Here is a 20727-nt window from a genome sequence, read left to right as displayed (position 1 = left end):
GAAAGCTGTGGTTTTCCTGGTTCTAATGTATGTCTGAGAACTGAACCATAAGGAGGGCTGAGCGCCGAAGAATAGATGCTTTTGAATGATGGTGTTCGAGAAGGCTTTTGAGAGTCCCCTAGACTGCAAGGAGATCAAATCAGTCAATCCTACAAGAAATCAACCCTGTTTATTGGAAAGACAGACACTGAAGCTTAAATACTTCAATTACCTCATGAGAAGGGAGGACTCTAGAAAAGATCCTGATGCTGGGAAAAATTGAAGGCAAAAGGAGAAGGGGACGGCAGAGGATGAGATGGTTAAATAGTGTCACGGAGGCAATGAACATGAATTTGGACAAACTGGTGGGTAGACAGGGAGGCCTGGCGTGCTGTGCTCTGAGGTCATGAAGAGTCGGACATGACTTAACAACTGAACAACAACAATGCAATATAAAGAATTTTAAACAGTGATGTTGTTCCTCCATGAAAGACTAGATTTGAAAATGAGCGTACAGTCTGACCTTGCCTCATTGAGTGCATATGGGGGGGTGTGCTGACTATATTACTAACCTGAATGCATGTGTCTAACTTAATACTATAGTCTCCATGTGTCTGCCATGAGGTTGACACTAGTGGATAGCCTGGTGGATATGACGGCCTAAAACGAGAACACTCTGGTCTGTAAAGTACTTGCTTCTGGAAATACAATATGAAGCAATAGCCCTAAGAATGCTTGCTTGAGAGTCAACCCCCTGGAGCTCAGTAGATCTGACGGCCAAGTGGAACATACATAGAATTGGACTCTCAGTTGGACTGAGAGTTAAAATAAGTGCACGTTCATTAGTGAGTTGTGTGGGATTCTTTGGAAAGATATGACTCTTTTTCTAATATATACAGTGTCTCCAAATAACTATTACTGAACAAGGGTGTGGTGGTATTTAGACTATTTATATTTTGCTTTTCAACTAAAGCTCACTAAGTGATTGATATAGCAAAGGAATATGAATCCCAAAAGGACCTGTAATCTAAAAAGAACCGAAAGGAGCTATTACAGCCAGTGGGACGGATGCATAGAGACCATTGTTGGTCCCTTGCTAAATATGAGAGCCACTACTTTTAAAGGTGCCATTTTTTCCAGTTAGCAGTAGTAGCAATACTATTGATTTTCCCCTCCCAGGGATTCAAATGCATATACAGCAGGCTCTCTCAGCAAATGCTGTATCTGTGTTTAGATAGTGCTGGTCTCTTACCTTTCAGCATTAGACAGGTTATTATGGAAGAGTAATACTGGCCCTTGGACTCAACTTCTGAGGTGGACCTTTTCCAATACTGCCACAGTCCCTACTAGTATGCCTGTCCTTCTATTTTGGTTATTTGATTAGATTGCCCCAACATAACATCTGTCTTTTTCAGGAATAAACATTGTTTTGACTGCTATGAGGGGTGTTGTGGCATGGCTTAGTTTCATGTCAGTTATCACATCTGTACTGCACACAAGTGAGATTGTCCTGTCCGTTGCCACTGCAGCAGAAATAGTATTGGTGCCAAGTTGTCCTCCACTGTGCAGTTTTTCTGCAGGAGAACCAGACAGTTTACCCAGCATCAGTGCCAATACGTTTGCTGATGTTGTCACCTGTAGACGTGCTTTTCCAGTAGAGGGCAGCAAACTGCTGAGATGAAGAAATTGATGAGTAATCATTGCAAGAGGTTGTGTGCACTGAAAATTGGGTCTCATCTCATGGAATGGAGTAGCCAGAGCCTAAAGACCACAGGTAAAATGCTGATGAATGTGGGACTGGGGCAGGAGATAAATTTGATAAATTTGCCAATTCTTCTCAAAATTAGAGTCACAATTTTGAGAATTGCAGAGAATTCTTTTTGACATAACTAGCCTGAGGAGTAACGTTTTTGAAAGGATTACCAGGTATTAGTTCCATAAAGATATTCAAAGTTGCTTGAAATTACATATCCCTCTCTCAGAAAATTGGATTTTGAGTGTTTTCTATTTGAATACCCCAAAACCAATGGTATCCATATCAAAGTGCTAAAACAGAAAATACACGATCCTCTGTCCTTCACTTTTAATATAGTTCCTCTTATACCTGTGGTTTTCAAACTCTCTGGAAGTTTGAAACCTGTAGTAAGTCTTTGCAATTGTGTCGCTCAGGGGGCTGCAGGGACTGGGATGCACTCACCAGTCCCTTCAGCAGCCATCCCTGTGTGCAGGGAGCCCTGAGGGAGCACCTACAGGGTGCCCCAGGTCAGGGAGAGTGGAGCAATCTGCTCTGCGTTTGCAAAAGCGGAAGCGGAGTGCGATCGCCCCACTCTCCCTGACCTGGGGTGCCCTGCAGGCGCTCATGCAGGGTTCCCCGCACACAGGGACGGCTGCTGCAGGGACTGGCGAGTGCATCCCAGTCCCTGCAGCCCGGTCAGAAGGGAAAGCAGAGCGATCGTGCCCCGCTTCCGGTTTTGCGGAGCGGGACACAATCGCTCCACTTTCACATTTCCTGACCTGGGGAGCACTTCCAAAGGTTGTGCAGAGCTCCCTACACCCCCAGGAGGCTGCAGGAGGCTTGGGCAAGCCCCCCTGCCATCCCCCTGTCTCCTGGCTGCCCCCGTCCCTTAAGGAGGTAGAGGCCAGGACCCACAGGCTGGGGCGTCGCAATGCCCCAGTTTGAATACCACTGTCTTGTACAATCAGTGCCAGCTCAATGGCGGAGAGCAAACACTTAGATCCTGACCCTACTCCTTTAATCAATCCAAAGAATTGAAAAATGAAGAGATGTTTTGTTTTTTTTTAAACCTGCCGCAATGAAACTAGGAGGCCAGACTTTCACCAGTGTTTGATTTAAGCAGAAGGCAAAGCTATTCAAACATATAAAGGCCACCAGGTTTATGGAAATCTTTGTTGCTTTTTCATGTTTTTCTTGCCTTAGTTTAATTATTCTAAACTGTTCTGAGGGTGCTTTGCCAAGCTGCAAAGCATGTGCTTAGCTGCCACTGTGGTCAAAGAGGAGGAAAGACCCATCAATTGACAATATTTCCCTGAATATATCTTAGAATTTGTTCCCCTTTTGTTGTGCTGTAGTCCAGCTCTGTCATCTCTCTCTTTGAAATACAAAGCTGCATGGAGGAGAAGATTAGGTGTTATGGCTGTTTGTTACTAAGAATACAATTATCCACATGCTAATGACCACTGGCTTGATAGGATTACCCCATAAAGAGAATCCTGCCTACAACCCTGGAGACACTGCCTTGCCTACTCCACTGGTACTTAAAGTGGATTTGTTTAGTCTTGGTATCCTAGGAAATGAAAAGAAGCCATCCTTGCGTATGAATGTATAAAGTTTGAACCACAATCCAGTTGGGCTGGAGTGCTAAAAATTGGGCCAGCTCCACTGGCTTAAATGGAGCTAAATCTAAGGTCAAATGCATTTTATTCCCTTTCCGGATGGAAACAAACCCAGCACTTGAGGCCAAGGATTTCAAGTGTGTGTGAGGACAGACTTGGAAATCTGACTCCATTTGCAGACATCAGGAGCTTGAGAAGTATGGCATCTGAAGTAAAAAAGGACGACGCCAATAATGTGTTACCAGTCAAGCTAATCTTTGGAACGTTGCCTTATCTATGATGGAATGGTCAGAAATGCTACCATGTCTTGTTTAATAGGGAGTTACTGTGCTTACAATACTTCGCATTACCAATGATAGCTTTCTCTCTAGCCTACAAAAAGGTTGTGAATATGAAAAACCTCTATCTAGCCCACCAGGGGATCACCTGGCAGTTGGTGTGGCCACACTGCCCTGTGGAGTGATCAGTGAGTCGGTAAGTTCCACAACCTCTGTACCTTTTTGCCCCTTAGCACAGAGCACTCTATCCACTCTCTTAGGGTCCAATCCTATCCAATTTTCAAGTGCCGGTATAGCTGTGTCAATGGGGCGTGCACTGGATCCTGTGGTGGGGAGGCAGTCACAGAGGCCTCCTCAAGATATGGGAACATTTGTTCCCTTACCTCAGGGCTACATTACAGCTACACAGATGCTGGAAAGTTGGATAGGATTGGGCCCTTAGCCAGTTGACATTTTTCCAAATACTCCTAAACAAAATTGGAAACTATGAGACAAACCAGAATCTGCTATCTGTCTAGGAACATTTAAGCTGGCTGAAATGTCTCTTGAAAACTGAGAGGTGGTGCTGTGTCATTAATGTGAACAGCACTTTTAGATGAACACGGCATTCCCCACTGTTCTGACCATCTATGACCATTTTAATCTGTTTTTTAACCATTGTAAGCTGCCTTAGGTCCCTTCGGGGAGAAAGGTGGGATATAAATAAAGTTGTTAATAATAACACAGGCCAACACACATTTTGCTTCCTTAAATGTTACACCAATTCGTGGGTATATTTGGGGTGCAGATTCCAAAAATGGCATCCGTTTTGCCCTATCACATCTAGTTTTGGAGACACGGCATAGCCTCTTTGGTGAAAGGTTCAAGCAGCTTCCTCATGAGGAAGCCATGGTGTAGGCTTCCTCATGAGTAAGCTGCTTGAACCATTCACTAATGAGGCTATACTGTATCTCCAAAACTAGAAGTGATAGGGCAAAACGGATGTCATTTTTGGAATCTGCACCCCAAATATACCCAGGAATTGGTGTAACTATAAAGTTTGGGAAAAGCTTTTCTGACCCTCAGTTTTGCAGGCCTGTGTAATCTATCAGTTGCCTGGTAATGACTCAAGAGCAGCAAACGTTAGTGAAGGCTGCATTAGCACTGACTGCTGGGTTATTGTGCACTCCTCTTTTTTTTCTTTTTTTTTTTAAGGGCAGAAGCAAGGGGGGAGCTGCAGGATTGATTGAACAATTTGTTCCTGTTTGAACAAGAGAGTACAACAGCCTCAGGATATGAGCTTGGCCTGCATGCTTTAATTTTCTTTAGCACATTCTGAGCAGCAAGCAAAAGTAGTACTTATCCATCATAAATGTGCTTTTACCTTGAGGTGGAAAAAAATAAAATTGTAACAGCAAAGATACTTCTGAATGGTGACCAGCAAACTCAGCAACGCTTCATAGCAATTCGCTGCCATTTGAGTAAGACAGGGCGCAATCCTAACCCATTTTCCAGCACCAACATAAGGGCAATGCAGCTCCAAGGTAAGGGAGCAAACCTTCCCTTACTTTGAGGAGGTCTCCATGAATGCCACCCAATTGCAGGATGCAGCGCATGCCTCATTGGCACAGCTATGCCAGTGCTGGAAATTTGGTTAGAATTTGGGTCATAGAGGTGCTCACTGGCACCTTGTGCCTCATTATATGGGATTGGTCTGCCACTCTTGCTCAATAAGGAATTGATCCTATGTATTTTAGACATTACAATGATCTCAGAAAAAAGTTATGGGGTGGGTAGTGAAGGGCTGGATGGAGAAAGATGAGATCATTTATATAGCACTCTCATTCTCATTTATATAGCACTCTTAATGAGAAAGCACAATCTCAATCTCTTTTATCCTCACAAAAATCCTTGGGAGTAGGTGTTTAATATTCCCATTGTATAGAATAAGTAACTGAGGCAGAGAGTTGGATTTATCCAAGGTCACTTTGGGCCCAATCCTATCCAATCTTCCAGCGCTGGTGCAGCCACAATGCAGCCCCAAGGTAAGGGTACAAATGTTCCCATATCTTAAGGAGGCCTCTGTGACTGCTACCCCACCACAAGATACAGTGCATCCCTCATTGGCACAGCTGCCCCAGCACTGGAAGATTGGATAGGATTGGGCCCTCAGTTGTTTCAGTCAAACAAGGAATCAGAGACACACCCAGGGCACATAGGATCAGGCACCACAGGTGTGGATAAAATGCACTATGTGGTTGGGAATACTCGCATACAACTTGATACACACCACTGTCTCCGGTTTGTGGCAGTGAATCCATGGCTAAAAGAAGATTTGAATGTAGTTATTGAACCATGAGATTTATGAAACAAATTAATTGGTAAGAAGAAAAGGAAGACTTGTGTGGTCTTTTGTATGCATTTGTAAGATGAATGGACTGAGTGATAATAAGCATGTCATGACTTGCCAGTGCTCCTCAGGCACTGAGGTTCTTGCACAAGGCCAGGGACCTTAGATTCAGCCAACTATCTTCTCTTTTTATGGCTCTGTGCTCCACTGATAAATCACCAAATAAATTCCCAGCCCACAGACCTTGCGTGCAAAGCGAAGATTGCAGTGCACATCCCTAGACGGGAAGGGACACCATCACCTTGTCTCCAAAGTGACCCCAGTGCTTGCTTGCTCCCAGTCGCCTTGTCCGGGGCTCTCTTTCTCTGCCCCTCCCCAATTTGAGGGTCGCTCGCGCGCCTTTCCCCACTTGGCTGGGGAGTTGCAGGTGGAAAGGAGCAGGGCCCAGAGCCGCATCCGAACTTGGGCTTCCTGCGCGGTGGCAGAGGCAGCTGTGGGCAGGGCCCAGGGAAATGACGCGAGTGTTGTGCAACCCTATCCAGCTTCGAGAGGAGAAGGGATTTCACGGGCGGCTGTTGCTGCTGTGCTGTCAGACGGGGCTGCGGGCGCTTGCAGTCCGCGGGCATTCGCCAGCGCAGAGCAGGGCGCTGGAGGCGAGCCATCCTGAACCGCAGCAGCTCCGGGCCAGTGCTCTTCGGCCTGCCAGCCTAGGAGGGATGGACGCAGCAGTGGACTGGTACCTGGCAGTGCCCCTGCTCTTCACCATCCTGGCTGTGATTCTCGCCTCGCTCTTTGTGAAGCTGCGATCCTCCGAAGGGGACAAAGCTGCGGAGGCGGCGGCAGCAAAGGAAGGAGGAGCAGAGCCCCGAGTGCGGGAAGCCCAGGCGGGCGCTGCAGCAGCCCGGGTCGATGGAGGGGGGAGAAGCCAGGATGGCGACGGGAGAGAGCAGCAGCCTCCGAAAACCCGGCTGGAGGAGGAGGACGTCCCGGAAAGCGGCAGAAGGGGCCCCGGGGAGGAGATCGGCGCCGGAGACCCGAAGGAAGAAGGAAAGGGAACGCGGGGGGAGGACGCGGCGGCTGCCCAGGCTAGGACTGAGGAAGCAGGACAGCAGAGTCACCCTCAGGAGGTCAAGGTGCCCAGCCAGGCTGCTGCTGCTGCTGCTGCTGCTGCAGTGGAGGTAGGCGAAGAGGAGGAGGAAGAGGAAGAAGAAGAGGACGAGGAGGAGGAGGAGAGCAAGGTAATGGGGGAAGGGGGAGGTGTGGTTGTAGTGCATCGCAGCCAGTAAAGCACTGCTTTTGGTCCAGTGAGTTCTCCTGCCAGCTCTGCTAGCCTATTCCATTAAGGGGGTGTGTGTGCATGAGAGAGACTGCAGAAGCCCAATCTGCAAGGCTTTTCCCCAGGAAAACAGTGAGTTGCGGGGTAGTTGATGCAGCTGGAGCGTCTCCCTCTGTTCCTTCAAGTGCTCAGTAAAGCTCAATGACACCCATCACCACCACCGATAAGGGTGCTGGCCTCTTCTCAAGGGCTTCCCAGCTGTTATATGACCACCGCACCCAGCCTTCCTGCTCAGCATTTAGTGCCTTCCCAGCATCCAGACAACAGAATTCCATTGCTGTGAGATATGCCGTGCAGCGTGATTGTTTTTAGAGCTATTTAAGATGCCAGACAAGTCAAGGATGTCGTAGATTAGGGGGGTCCCAAATCATCCTCCAAGAAGGGATCTATAAAATCCTCCCCTTTCAGCTCCTCCATGTGCTAGAACCAGTTTAGGAGGCCCACCTGTTGCTTCAGAGTGACTAGCAAGGACTTCTTGCTGCTGCTCTGAATGAGCTTTATGAAGTCTTGATCATCACCCTCATTCAGTGAACAGAGCTGGAGATTTCTAACGAATGGGCTTCCTGAATAGTGATAGTTATTATAATAATAAATAGTTGGATCCTTGGGAAGGACTCGATAGTCAATAGGCCAAATCCAGCCACCAACATCTGACAGGCTATGCATATTTGTCATCATTAACAGTAGTTATTATGGTTGTGATAATAAGGACCATCACATAGCACGGCCAGTGTACTATAAGTACAGAACAATGTTGTTTGCCTGAGCTGTTGGAATGTTAGGAATCTGATTTCAAAGTTTTCTCATTTTTGCCATGAGCCTAAATTCCAGAGGAGACTGGACTTGGAAGCCCCACTCCCTGCTCTTACTGCAGGTGTATCAAGATGAAACCCACTTGGGAGGAGTCTTCTCCAGCCCAGACAAATGCTGGATTTGACTTCCCATTTCCGCAAGCAGGGCCTAGGAGAGGGGAGTAATTTGTACCCGGGCCCAGGAGCCAAAGGAGGGGTCCCAGAAATTTCCTGGACTTTGCCATTTTTCTATCTGCTGGGGACTCTACCATGACTGGAGATGCTGGGGACACTACTGATGCCACATGGGTGGGTAGACCTGGGCTCCAAAGACTCTTCCAGCTGTCTCTACCCTCCCTTCACCCTGCTTTGCCCCTCCCTGCCCCTATTCTGCTTGCCAGTCACCACCCTCCCCTGCTCTGTTTCACCCCTCTCCCTTTGCAAAGGAGCCCAAAAGAAACTTTGGACCCCCTGATAAAATTCCTCTCAAAGGCCCTGCCTGCAAGTTTACAAGCACATTGTGATGTCACCTGTTTTCCCAGAAATGTTCTTTGGGTATGTGCAGAGCATGAAGCAAAAGTGACTGCTTCCCCTCCCACATTCAGTCCTGGTTTGTTCCTTATTAAAAGCAAATGAGCCATCCTAAGGGACCACTGCCTGCTTTGCCCAGACACCATTGTTGAACCTGCTCATTTGTCCTAGTCAAGGAAGGCAAATGTTACTTGCTCAGCTCTAAAAGTCTACAGAGATCAAGGCTTCCCCACTCTCACCCGAGGCTTGCTTGCAAGTTGCTTCTAGCTAGTCATTTCCCTTTGCATTCCTGAGGAAAGCTAGACTGGATGAATTGGGGGGGGGGAGTAAGAAAGAAGAAAGGAAGGAGTAAAAATATTTATTGCTCAGATTTAAGGCATACCAGTCAAGTGGGATGAATCATGAGACAGGGATTCAAAAATTCACATTACAGTGACCTCAGAAAAAAAGTTATGGGGTGGGTAGGGAAGGGCTGGATGGAGAAAGATGAGACCATTTATATAGCACTCTTAATGAGAAAGCACAATCTCAATCCCTTTTATCCTCACAAAAATCCTTGGGAGTAGGTGTTTAATATTCCCATTGTATAGAATAAGTAACTGAGGCAGAGAGTTGGATTTATCCAAGGTCACTTTGGGCCCAATCCTATCCAATTTTCCAGCACCGGTGCTGTTTTGGTGAACCATGTTTGGCTACCAACTAGTACTTAATTCCTTAAATGGGGGTTGTGGATGCTCACTCTTGCCTGGAGCCTGGGCTTTCTGACCTGGAAGCCCTTCCCCTCTTCTCAGGTATGTTATCTGTGCCTGCAGAAACCAAGGAGTAAAGGAAAGGTACTCTGTACAGGATCAGATGCACTTGCACCTCTTTTCATTAGCACACTCAGAGCTGGCACCAGAAAATGCATTCTGTCACTAGTGCCAATCAAGTCTTGATGCACCCCAATGGATCACAGGGGCTTGGAAAGAGGAAGACTGTGTGCAAAGCCATGCCCAAAAGAATCTGAGACGTTTGCGTATATGCAGCACACAGAGTACCCTGTTGCTTCTGATGTTCTAGGCAGGAATGTGTCACCCAGTTTTCCTTTCAGCTGCCAATTTGCTGTTAAAGAAAGCCTGCTGTGCAGAGAAAACTAAGGCAAACAGGCCCCAGGAGATGGTCTGAGAGCAGCCGCCTTGCTGTAACTAAGCAGGCCATGGCCTAGAAAGGGGACTACCTCTGAACCCCATGTACTCCACTTTGAGTCAACCAGGGAAGAAAAGCAGGGTATAAATGTAATGACAAATATTAAATAAACACAAAGAGGAGGAGATAAAATCATAAGACTGGTCCTTGCGCTCAGCGCTGCTGTGGCATGGCTCTCTTGGCTGATTGCGGGCAGACAACCTGGACTGAGCCCTCTGTTACACAGAGTATAATCTGTGGTATGGAATAGTAATGGAACCATTAAAGAGCTGGTGTTTTTAAGTGGTCACAGAGCAGAAGCAGCAAACTGAGAAGTCCTCAGTTCAAATCTCACCTCAGTCATCTCACCTAACTCACCACATCTCACCTAACTCACTGGGTACCACTCAGCTACACCAAACACGCTCACCAACAGCAGTAAGCACATTTCATTCCATCCCAGGGCTTTTCTGTTGTTTAAAATCATTAAGGGGAAGATATAAGTCCATCCTTGTGGTTAAGGAATGATGCCTAGTTACCTTTGTGTGAGTATACCAAGCCTAGAGGGGATTAATGAGAGATGGATCTGGCTAAGAGCCAAACCAGAAGACTTTGATTTAGGCCGATCTAATCCCATTGGGGTCACTGGTTTAAATGGTTTGTGTTTTACACTGTTTCATACAAATGTTTTGGCTCAAACTCCCCATCTCTAATAGGGGAATAATAATCCTGGCCAATCTTGACACCTCATTATAAAAGTTACTGAGATAATATTATATATGTGAAATTCTCTGAGAGCACAAAAAGTGCTGTATAAATAGATTTGCCATATTCCATTTTATCAAAATACAATGCACCTAATTTGCATATTATGCAAATCACTACTTATGTAAATTGAGTGGCAGAAGGGGGGCTAAGCGTCATCACTGTATTACCATTCCAAATTGTCCCCTTTCAGTGTTGCTTTGCAATGAGGAATAGTGCATTAGGCCTTTCCTGCACACTACTCCGTGCAATACTGGATGTTTGTATGTATTTATTATAACATTTTTACCCCACCTTTTGCCATCAAATGACCTCAAGGCAGTTAATAATAATAATAATGAAGTGCAGTTGAATCCTCAAAGCCTAAATAAAAACTAAAGTAGTCTGAAAGACTAATCCTATGCATGCAGAAGTAGCCCCACTGAATTCCATAGGACCTACTCCACAGTCATCATGTATAGGACTGCAGTCTAACTATCCAATCCTGTGCTCCCCATCTCCAGCAAAGCAGCCACACTGAAAATAGCTTGCGATGAATCCTGTGGAGGTGGCAGTCCTGCATGTCCCTTCTGGGTAAACCAATGCAGTGTGGAGGGGGTCTATTCAGACCCATGTCAGTGAAATTGCATGCACAGGTCTGCATGGACTCAGGTCATGGGACTGGGTTGGGAAGGGGGTTTAAACAGCCACCACTACTGCCAAGCTCACTCCCTTCCAGGGTCTGATCCATGCTCCCTGCCATCATCACAGCCCTGTTCCGCCATACCCCCATCCCATCTCCCCTGCCACATTTCACCTAACTCATCTCCCCGCCCCCCCCCCATACCTGGGTCAGAGGGCCTTGATGGAGCTGCTGCCTGGTAGGAGGCCATTCCAGCCTCTCTGCTGGTGCTCCAACAGCACACGGCTTCACACGCTGTCAGATATGCATTTACAACTGCCGTAAGGAATAGACATTCCACCAGCAGAATTGCCCATTAAGTTTGGGCTGTTAGTCTAGTAAACTAATCTTTAACTCACTGCATAAGTTGTAGTATTCTTTGTAATCTGTTCTTGTACATAGCAATTCCTTGCTACAGAATATTCTTTGATCTTCTAGTGCAAACACATTTCGGTGGCACTTTCATCTCTGACTCAGATGTATACCACACCATTTCACAGATGAAAATAGGGACATGCTAGTTACACTCCTGTTCCTCAATCAAAAGACCAGTCCCAGAGCTCCACGCCTTGCACTGATATATTGTATTGTTGAAGGTCTTCTGGCTGTTCATGTACCCTGCAATAGCCTGTCTTTCACTTACTTGACTCTGGTTTGGGCAGCAGTTTCCAAACTTTGCAAGGGAGGTGGGACCTCCCTAAATAGTTGGAGAGTAGGGACTGCGGTTATGGCTGTTTGTGATCACGCATGCCTCTGTGCAAAAAGGGGGGTTTATCACTTAACAGGGGTTGCTATGGCCCTCCAGAGGGTGCAAGATGTCATCACCCCCTTCTGTGGACCTCCTCACACCTCAAAACTGCTCCCTGCAGCAATCGTAACCCACTTCTGGTTTCCGTCACGAGTTAAATGAGACCCCCCCCCGGCCCCACCACACCCTCTTGAGGGCCATAGTGTCCCCTAGTAAGTGAAAAAAACCAATTTGGAAAGTGCTGCTCTAGGACAATTATTTTTTTTCTGTTGAAAAACACCAGAAAAGCATCATTGCCCTATCAGTAATGTGTTATCAACAATTCAAAACATGCCATCACAGCAGCTGCTGTGTATGAAATAGTATTCTGTGCCCTGTCATGAGCCTTGCTGTTCACATACCTGCATGTGCTCTAGGCAGGATGCATCTTTCCCCACTCAGGCTGCCATCCTATGCATGCTTACATGGGAATCAAGCCTGTTGTCACTTACTTCGGAGTAGACATGCCAGAGGCTTAACTTGCGGAGACTTGGATCTGGAAGCTGAGCCCTACACAACACCACCAGCAACACAGAAGCAGAACAAGGGCAAAAGAGGGACAATGACTGTCCAGGGAAAGGTGCTAAAAAATAGTGACTCTCCCTGGTCAAAAGGAACATTTGAAGCATGTGCTCTGTTATAAATGGAAACTACCCTCACTAAGGCTGTAGCACTATACAACAGTATACTTTCCTGGGAGTAAGCTCCATTGAACACAATGGGACTTACAACTGGCTAGACATGCGTAGGATTGTGCTGTAAGCTACTAAACTTTATACAAACTTTCTCTACCTGTAAATATTTGTCCTTCCTCATACACTGTACTTTTGGGGTTGGAGGATTAGGATTAGGGGCAATGGGAAATAATGAGTTTGGGGTCAGGATCATGGCAGTATTCAGATCTGGGGTTAGAAAGGTAAGAGAAAATTTTGGGTTTATATCAGCAGGCTTATCTCAGCCAACCAAAAGACTCACAAGATGGCAAGTGATATTAATCATAATTAATTAATTCAGGGGGCAATCCTAACCCCTTACGTCAGTACTTTCCAGCACTGGCATAGCGGTGCCAATGGGATGTGTGCTGCATCCTGCAGTTGGGTGTCACACATGGAGCCCTCCTCAAGGTGAGGGAATGTTTGTTCCTTTACCTCGGAGCTGCGTTGCCCTTATGTCGGTACTGGAAAGCACCGACATAAGGGGTTAGGATTGCGCCCTCAAACAGATAGCAGGTGAGAGGCCTACAATCTGTGAGAAACTGTGAGAAACCTGCCAACCAGGTAATAGGGCAACCCTATACCTATAAATCATCATTGTTATACCCATTGTTATTAACCCTTTGCTATATGATGCATTGTCAAAGTAGCCATAGATTTTAAAAAACAGCCAAGGAAAGAGAAAGAGTTAAATTTTCTGCAGAGTCTGAGGACTTGCCTGATACAATAGTCTTGCAGAGTCAGAGTTCAGTTTGACTGGAGGTGGGGGAGTCATGAAGAGAATTAGAAGTGGGACTGATAAAAGTCTTGCATTTACACTGTTGTTTTTCTTTCGGGTTCATGAGTTTCCTGCCCTGGGGCCTGGGCAACATCTCTCTAGCACAGTGTTTCTCAAACTGGGTCGGGACCCACTAGGTGGGTCACGAGCCAATTTCAGGTGGGTCAAAATGTCATTTTTAATATATTAGACTTGATGCTCCCATGGTCTGTGACTGCATTGGGAGAAATGCTACAGATCTGTACTTTTAACAGCCTACTATATATAAGCTTTTAACAATGAGAGTCAATGGAACTTACTCCTGGGTCAGTGTGGGTAGGATTGCAACCTATGATTGTGAAAAATGTTCCTGTTTGATGATGTCACTTCCAGTTATGGCATCACTTCTGGAGGGTCCTGACAGATTCTCATTCTAAAAGGTGGGTCCTGGTGCTAAAAGTTTGAGAACCACTGCTCTAGCATAAATATTGCCTTTGCTTTGTGAAGCAAATGGAAGCCATGCAGAGTCAGCACATCTTGAGGACAACCCCTATGGCCCCCATGTCAACATGCATGAGGAGGATGTAATTTTTAATTTTTTTTCCATTTTTTATCCCTGGACCCAGTGATTACTTTTCTAACCCTTAGATCTGTCCTGTGCCTGCTTATGCCTCCAGGCACCCTTAAAGTAATTTCCCAGGGGACACATTGGCAAGATGGAGAAGTGCCCTAAGCAGCCTTGCTGATCAGGAGATTGCTGCTGTCAGCCAGCTGGGCTTCTCAGGACTGCTCAAGTTGTCTGCAGGGTGCAGAATTCACGCTGGCTTCTGTGGCTAGAAATGCACTGCATTTCTATCAGTGAAAAAACAGTTGACGTTCACCAACAGTCTGCTTAGTTGGAGCATCACCACAGATGTGAAGGTCTGTGGGGAAGGAATAACCTGGGGTGAGGCTGCCTTGTCCCCTTTCTCTCCTTTTTCGAACTCTTTTGTCATCAGTGTTAACCACAACTCATCTATGCTTTCTTCGGGTAAGAAATGTCATTTCTCAGAAATGACATTTATCCAGTTGTATATATAAATCAGATTATCTTTCCCAGGAGGTATACCTTAACATCCCTCTCAGCATGATACCTGGGGTCATGTACCCCCCTTTAGCTATGCCACTATAGGGCTTGGGCAGGTCTGCAAATCTTCTGCAAGTTGAAAGGCATCTTACCGATGAAACTGGCAAGAAGCAACTGATTTGTTAGACAGGCAACAATTCTGACCATGAGTACCCTTTTAAAAAAAAAAGGGACAGGAAAGCAGCTTAGTTTGCGGTAACAGAGGACAGCTTCCGCACCATGGTCTCCCCATCTCATTCCTTTCCATCCTATTGGACCTTTCAAAGCAAGCCAGAATATTCTGATTTATTACTTTCCTGCCATTTGCTGCATGTTGTTTGTGGGAAGAATGGCCCCATTTAGGTTGCTTGCTTTGCATAGCTTCTTTTGGCTGGTTCCAGCAAGAGGTCGTGCCTGAACAACATCCAGAGGAAAGGAAAAGAGGGAGGAACATTTTTCTCTGCTGAGTAAGTGCTTGAAAGGCCTGGCCTGGCACAATGTGAAACCCGGCACATGCCGGGGCTTCTCTGAGCAAGCTGTTTGTTTAGCTGGCATTAAAGTGAACAGATGCCCAAAACATTCTAGAGGGGGGTTGCTACCCTCTTGCTGCCCCTTGACCTTTGAAAACTTGTCTTGCAACCTCTCTTGTGTCCCTAGTTTCCACTTATTCCAAGCAGGAATAAGATTGTCTTTTGTATTTTAACTGAAATAATAGAGCCTTTGAATGGCTACAAATTGTATTTTAATGACTTGATTGCTGGCTTTGTGTTTAGTTTCCCAAAGGAGGTTTCTTGAATGTGGCTTTCATGGTTTTTGTCACTTTCCTTGTGGAATCAAACCATGTCATCTGGACCAGTTTTGTGATTTATGTCAGCTAATAAGGTTATGTATATGTTCACCTGATTTATTACTGCACAATCCCATGTGTGTCTCCTCAGATGTAAGTCCCATTGTATTCAGTGGGGCTTACTGTTGGCTGTGTATTGGATTGCAGCCATTGGCTTATACAAGTATTCTATCTGCAAATGTTATTCTTCCTTTACTAGCGAAATCTGCAAAATCAGACAGGTTTTATCTGGCAGAATGAGATATGCAGTTGGTTGCAAGCTTGCTTTGCATTCTGGCCTCCACGTTCTTTTTAACCCAGAAAACTTTTATATATAAAAAAAAAAATCAGATGCAGCATGTTTCAGCCATACTGAATTCAGTTTCTTGCTGACTCCCTAATCATAGGTCAGCTATCAGCTATTACTTAATATTGACTCACAGAGCCTCAGAGGCTGTTGAAATCCATGTAGAAATGCTCAGGAAGGCACTGAGGAGAAGCAGTGAAGATTTGATGTGTTTAAGGGTGCAATCCTATCCAACTTTCTAGCACTGATGCAGCTGCAATGCAGCCCTAAGGTAAGGGAACAAATGTTCCCTTACCTTGAAGAGGCCTCTGTGATTGCCCCCATAGCGCAGGATGCAGCACAAACCCTATTGCCATGGCCCAATCCTATCCAACTTTCCAACACTGATGCAGCCTACTCAGTCAAATGGGAGAGAATAGAGAAAAAGGTGGGTCACACACGAGAATAAAGAAAAGTAGGGCACAGGTAATATGGGACAGTGATTCACTCAAGCAGGACCTCTGAGTAACCAAACTACCTGTGATTGTGCCTCTATCTACCTCTAGCAACTCTTTTTAAGAGAAAAGAAAACCAGTGCTTGGCTGGTCAAGAGTTGACTTGCTCTGATTCCAGGGAAAAAGACTGTTGCTCAGCCTTTTATCTGCTCCAGTGCAAAAAGAAACCCTATCATGTAGAAAAACAGACAGAAGAACTGTACTAAGCAAAGGTTTACTTTTAAAAATATGCTGATTCTTGGGACATTTTGGAGAGACCGAGAAGCAGTTCGGCCATGGAGTTTTGGGAAGGGAGCTGAACCGCTCACTGCCTTGGGTTTTGACTGCGCAGCTGCCTCAACATGACAGGAAGTATCTGGATAAGCATTTGTCTCTCTTGACCATAAGAACCCTCCATGCCTCTTGGGTAATATGTATATCTGTGGCAGGAATTATGTATTAAAAGAGTGTTCTTATCTAATCAGGAAAAACTCTGGACGTTTTCCCTGCCTGAGATTCTCAGGCAATGTGAGCACAGCTGTCCGTTCTGTAGCAACCTCAGGGGTTTGCTAAGCAGGCAGAAGGTTTTTTAATTGAATCACTACATCAGGAATGGCAGGAAGAAACTGGATGACTGTCTCCTTTTCCCTTCTGGCTGGATGCATCAGGGCATGCAATAATTCAATGCAAATATTAATCAGCCTAGTAAAATGTTTATTGAGAAAGATGATCCCAGAGTGCACAGGACTGATAGACTGCTTATTCTCATAAAACTTGAGAATCTTTATGCAATTCACTGTCACAAAGGGGCAACTGAGGGTTGATTCTCCTACAAGTGTCTCTCACTCAGTCACTTTGTTATTGATAATCTTGTTCGCACCATAATTGTGCTTGGTACTTTACAGAGCAACATGAGCACCCCTAAAGAAAGGCCAAGCCCTTGCCTGACTTTTACAGCCTACAGCCATGACCTGCATGTGTGAATGAGCCATTATAGATCAAGTGTTACATATAGTGTTTTCATCTCATGTGATGTCACATAAATGTGACACATTTTTAAATTGTGTCCATTCACACAGTCGACTGTGGGTCATCAGGAGTTACGTAACCAGGTGATAGACACACACATTTGTAAACAATCACTGAGAATGAAAATATGCAACTTGGCTGAAGCCTGAGTTTGGTGTTTTTAAGCCAATAAGCCAGATCTTGGGGCAAATTCCATACCAACAAGACTCCACTTTTCGCATTTACGTTTCACTCTAGGCTTGTTTACACAATGAGGTACAATGCCTGGTTAGGCAACAACTTCCAGATGATGTGCAAACTGATTCTGTTGAAAAACATTGTGTTGGGGTGGCATGTATTTGAGTTCTGATGGCCTATTCACACATGCAAGTTCTTGCTTGCTGCAGACATCACCCAGTGATGGTCATGCAACAGTGAACTGCTTCCAGGCTTGATTTTCCTTTTAGTTTCTTGGTTCAGAGGAGTAATAACATGTACACATGTTACTTTTTTTTCTTTGTACACATTTGAAACCATTGCAGGAAAGGGTTGTGATTGTCTATGTGCGTATGGAAAACCAAGTGTGTCTCTGAAAGTGACACACAGCCTTCAGTTTGGCTGTACTTGTCGTAAGAGGCGACTAAACAGCCACCGGGTAGATGGGACTCAATAGCCTGGGAAGGCAGCTCATCTGAGAGAAGGAAAACTCTGATCCCAAACCTCCACTGCCTTGTGGCTACATCCAGTTATGGAAAAGGCTTCAGGAGTCAACCTCAAGGCAAAATCGGGAGCCGGCGTCCCTGAGGCAGTTCATGGCTGAACATAGTCACGTTCTGGCAACTCCTGGGATGCCGCTGGAACCAACCGTATTGGCCTCTGCCTTTCTATTGGACCATTCCAGCGATGTGGAGAGGGGGGATTTGCTGCATGGGTAACAGTCTATCCTCCATATCTACTTTACCCAGGCTTCGCGCACTGGAGAGGACACTCTGTTCCAGAACCACCATTCAGAGCGCGATAGCATAGTCTTCCGAGACTGAAGGATGCCAACTACTCTGAAAGTCTTATGATATCATTCTTGCATGTTTACACATTCAAATGGTTAAAAGAAAGAAGTAGACAGAAAGTTGTTGATATCAATTGCTAGAGGAATAGGTAGGGGATGGGTGAAAATCTTCTTTCAGAGGTGAGAGATCTGCTGGCTTTAGAGAACATGGGGATGCCCTTCTTTGCCTGCCTCTCCATGAAAAGCAATCCTATACACAGCAGTCATCTCTGGTGAAAATGGTGGGGAGGGAGGCAGGTTAAAAAGCCCTACTTTGGACTCTGAGTAGTCCTGTCCTCATGTAGTAGAAAGTAATTCACATTGATATTTACCACATAGAATAAGTACAAAAAATGACTCTAAGCTACCATGGTCATGACTTCTTGAATTCCTATCATTTTTTGTTGCCAGCTAGCCTCTAGCCTGAGCCTTGACAAATATGACACAAAAGCAGAAAAGTAGCCTTTCAAGACTACTTGTTTGACCCATCACTTGTTGAGAACAGGCATGCCATCTGGGGCGTCATCCATGAAACTATCCAGGCATTCTCCTCAGAACTTAGCATAGTAGAGGTACCTTTTATCACTCATCCAACATTTCATCTGGCATAATTTATATAGCACATTCGAGATCTGTAGGAGAGACAGAGAAAACTATTTTCTTGGAGTTTGATCCATTCTTCTCAAAAGATGAATTAAACCGATTAGTAGTCAGGGATCTGTTGGAAGATGGAAGGTCTTTTCTTCAAGCGTGATTTGTTGGTCACAGAATTTGCCTCTATCCTTCTAGGAACTGTTTCAGATGGTCTGTGACTCATGTTTGTGGAGTTAGACCCTTCCTTTGTGATAAATACAATAATATGTTGCAAAAAGTTCTCTACAATTGGTATAAATGTAGCCAACCATGTTTTGTGGATAAAATCCCTAAATCCTCTCTTGCCCTGTGAGCTGGATCAGAAGCAGGTTTGTGCTTCCCATCTGCTCATCAAGCTGTAGTGCTGTGATATAAAAGCCCTTTTAAAAGCAGCCTGGCATCCTGCTAAATGGGTGTTGCAGCTCAGAGAGGAAAGGAATCTGACACCAAGAAAAGACTCAACTGGATACAGCTGTGTCCTGAAGTGAAAAGTTTTTTTAAAAAAAATTTTTTGACCACATTCAGCAGGTTTAAGTTCTTCTAAAATATTACCCTTACATGTACAGGGCATTATCAAAGGACTCAAAGCACCTGAAAAGCTAAAAATTGATCTACTGGTAAAAACTTAAACTCAAATACCACTAAGGTTAAAACATCAAAACCCAGACAGCTCAAGTTGAAAATTCCAGACATCTAGAAATAAAAACCCTCTCCAGTCAGTTGCCAGAGTAAAAAGGAAGGTAGTTATAGCCAGAACCTCCAGACCCCAGGAGCTGCCCACCAATAATCACATTTATTTTTCTCATGACTCTACACATTTAACCATCTGTTTCATCTGCCTGCTTACACCCTCTGCTGTGTTAAAGGTACCTGACACTTCTTTCTGATCTCCATTAAATCTTAAAATTTTGGTCTTTTTAAGTCCCATGACTTAATTTTTTTAAGCCCCACCCACAGAAGTAGGCTCTAAGGCTGCAATCCCAGCCACTCTTTCCTGGGAGTAAGTCTCATAAACTCTAATGGGGCTGATTGGATGGCTGCATCATGCTGTATTTCATGCTCACAGCTATGTGAAATTGTGCATGCACTTCTTTTCCAATAGGATTGGAGAAGCAATTCTGTGGTTTACCTTTAAGATAATATAAAAATTAGTTTTGCGTGACATTCTTACAGATAAGCCTCCAGTGGGCAATAAGGCAGGGCCAGCAGCACGTGCAGGGCTGGCGCCACAAAGCCCAAGCAGTGGCCCAAGCGCTCTGCTCCCCTCCAGCTATGCCACGCTGTGAGCTATGCTCCCCTCCAGCCTAGCTCCTCTCCAACCCAACCACGGGAATGTCCGTGCTGCACCCTCAGGCTGCAATCCTTCCCTCACATTCTTGGGAGTAGCCCCACTGACTACAATGGACTTCCTTCTGAGTAGACATGCATAGGAGTGGGCTCTCAGGCTGCAATCCCAGCCACGCTCTCCTGGGAGCAAGCCCCACTGACTCTAATGGGACTTACTTCTGAGTAGACAGGCAGGATTTGTCTCTGCCTGTGCTGCGGAGGAAAAGCCTCTCCTGGCGCTGAGTGGGCAGTTGGAAAGGTGGGCTACAAAGGTTCAAATGGCTGAGGAGGAGAGCAGCTCCAGATTGGCTGGTCTTCAGCCAGTGAAGGGCCCTGAGCCATTCTAACAGAAAAAGTCAGGAGTCTGCTGGATGCTGATTGGCTGAGCCTGCTGGAGAGTTGGGGAAGGGAAAAACGGAGGGAAGCAAACTCGGGGCAGGTGGGGGCAACGGAGGGAAGGGAGAGGAGGCTGCAGCTTCAGCGCCCCTCTCCAGGCTGCCTGGCTCAGTCAGCGCGCGTGCCCACAGAAAAGGCTCGGAGTGCCCTCTCTGGCACGTGT

The 20727-nt window shown here is 45.7% G+C and overlaps 1 protein-coding gene across 7 annotated transcripts in view; it reads left to right on the top strand.

Moving 5' to 3' along the window:
• The first annotated feature begins 6437 nt into the window (after positions 1-6437).
• The window catches only part of MXRA7 (matrix remodeling associated 7), an 81126-nt gene continuing 66836 nt past the window's right edge, over positions 6438-20727 (top strand). For all 7 annotated transcript variants that reach the window (XM_066618456.1, XM_066618454.1, XM_066618457.1 and 4 more), the window contains exon 1: positions 6438-7178. In XM_066618456.1, the coding sequence (XP_066474553.1) occupies positions 6453-7178 (726 nt within the window). In that variant the 5' untranslated portion in view covers positions 6438-6452. The remainder of the gene's footprint in view (positions 7179-20727) is intronic.

This window comes from Tiliqua scincoides, chromosome 2, assembly GCF_035046505.1.
Source record: "Tiliqua scincoides isolate rTilSci1 chromosome 2, rTilSci1.hap2, whole genome shotgun sequence".
NCBI classification, from domain to species: Eukaryota; Metazoa; Chordata; class Lepidosauria; order Squamata; family Scincidae; genus Tiliqua; species Tiliqua scincoides.
Note: the sequence above shows the minus strand (reverse complement) of the source record. Positions and strands in the feature narration are given on the sequence as shown.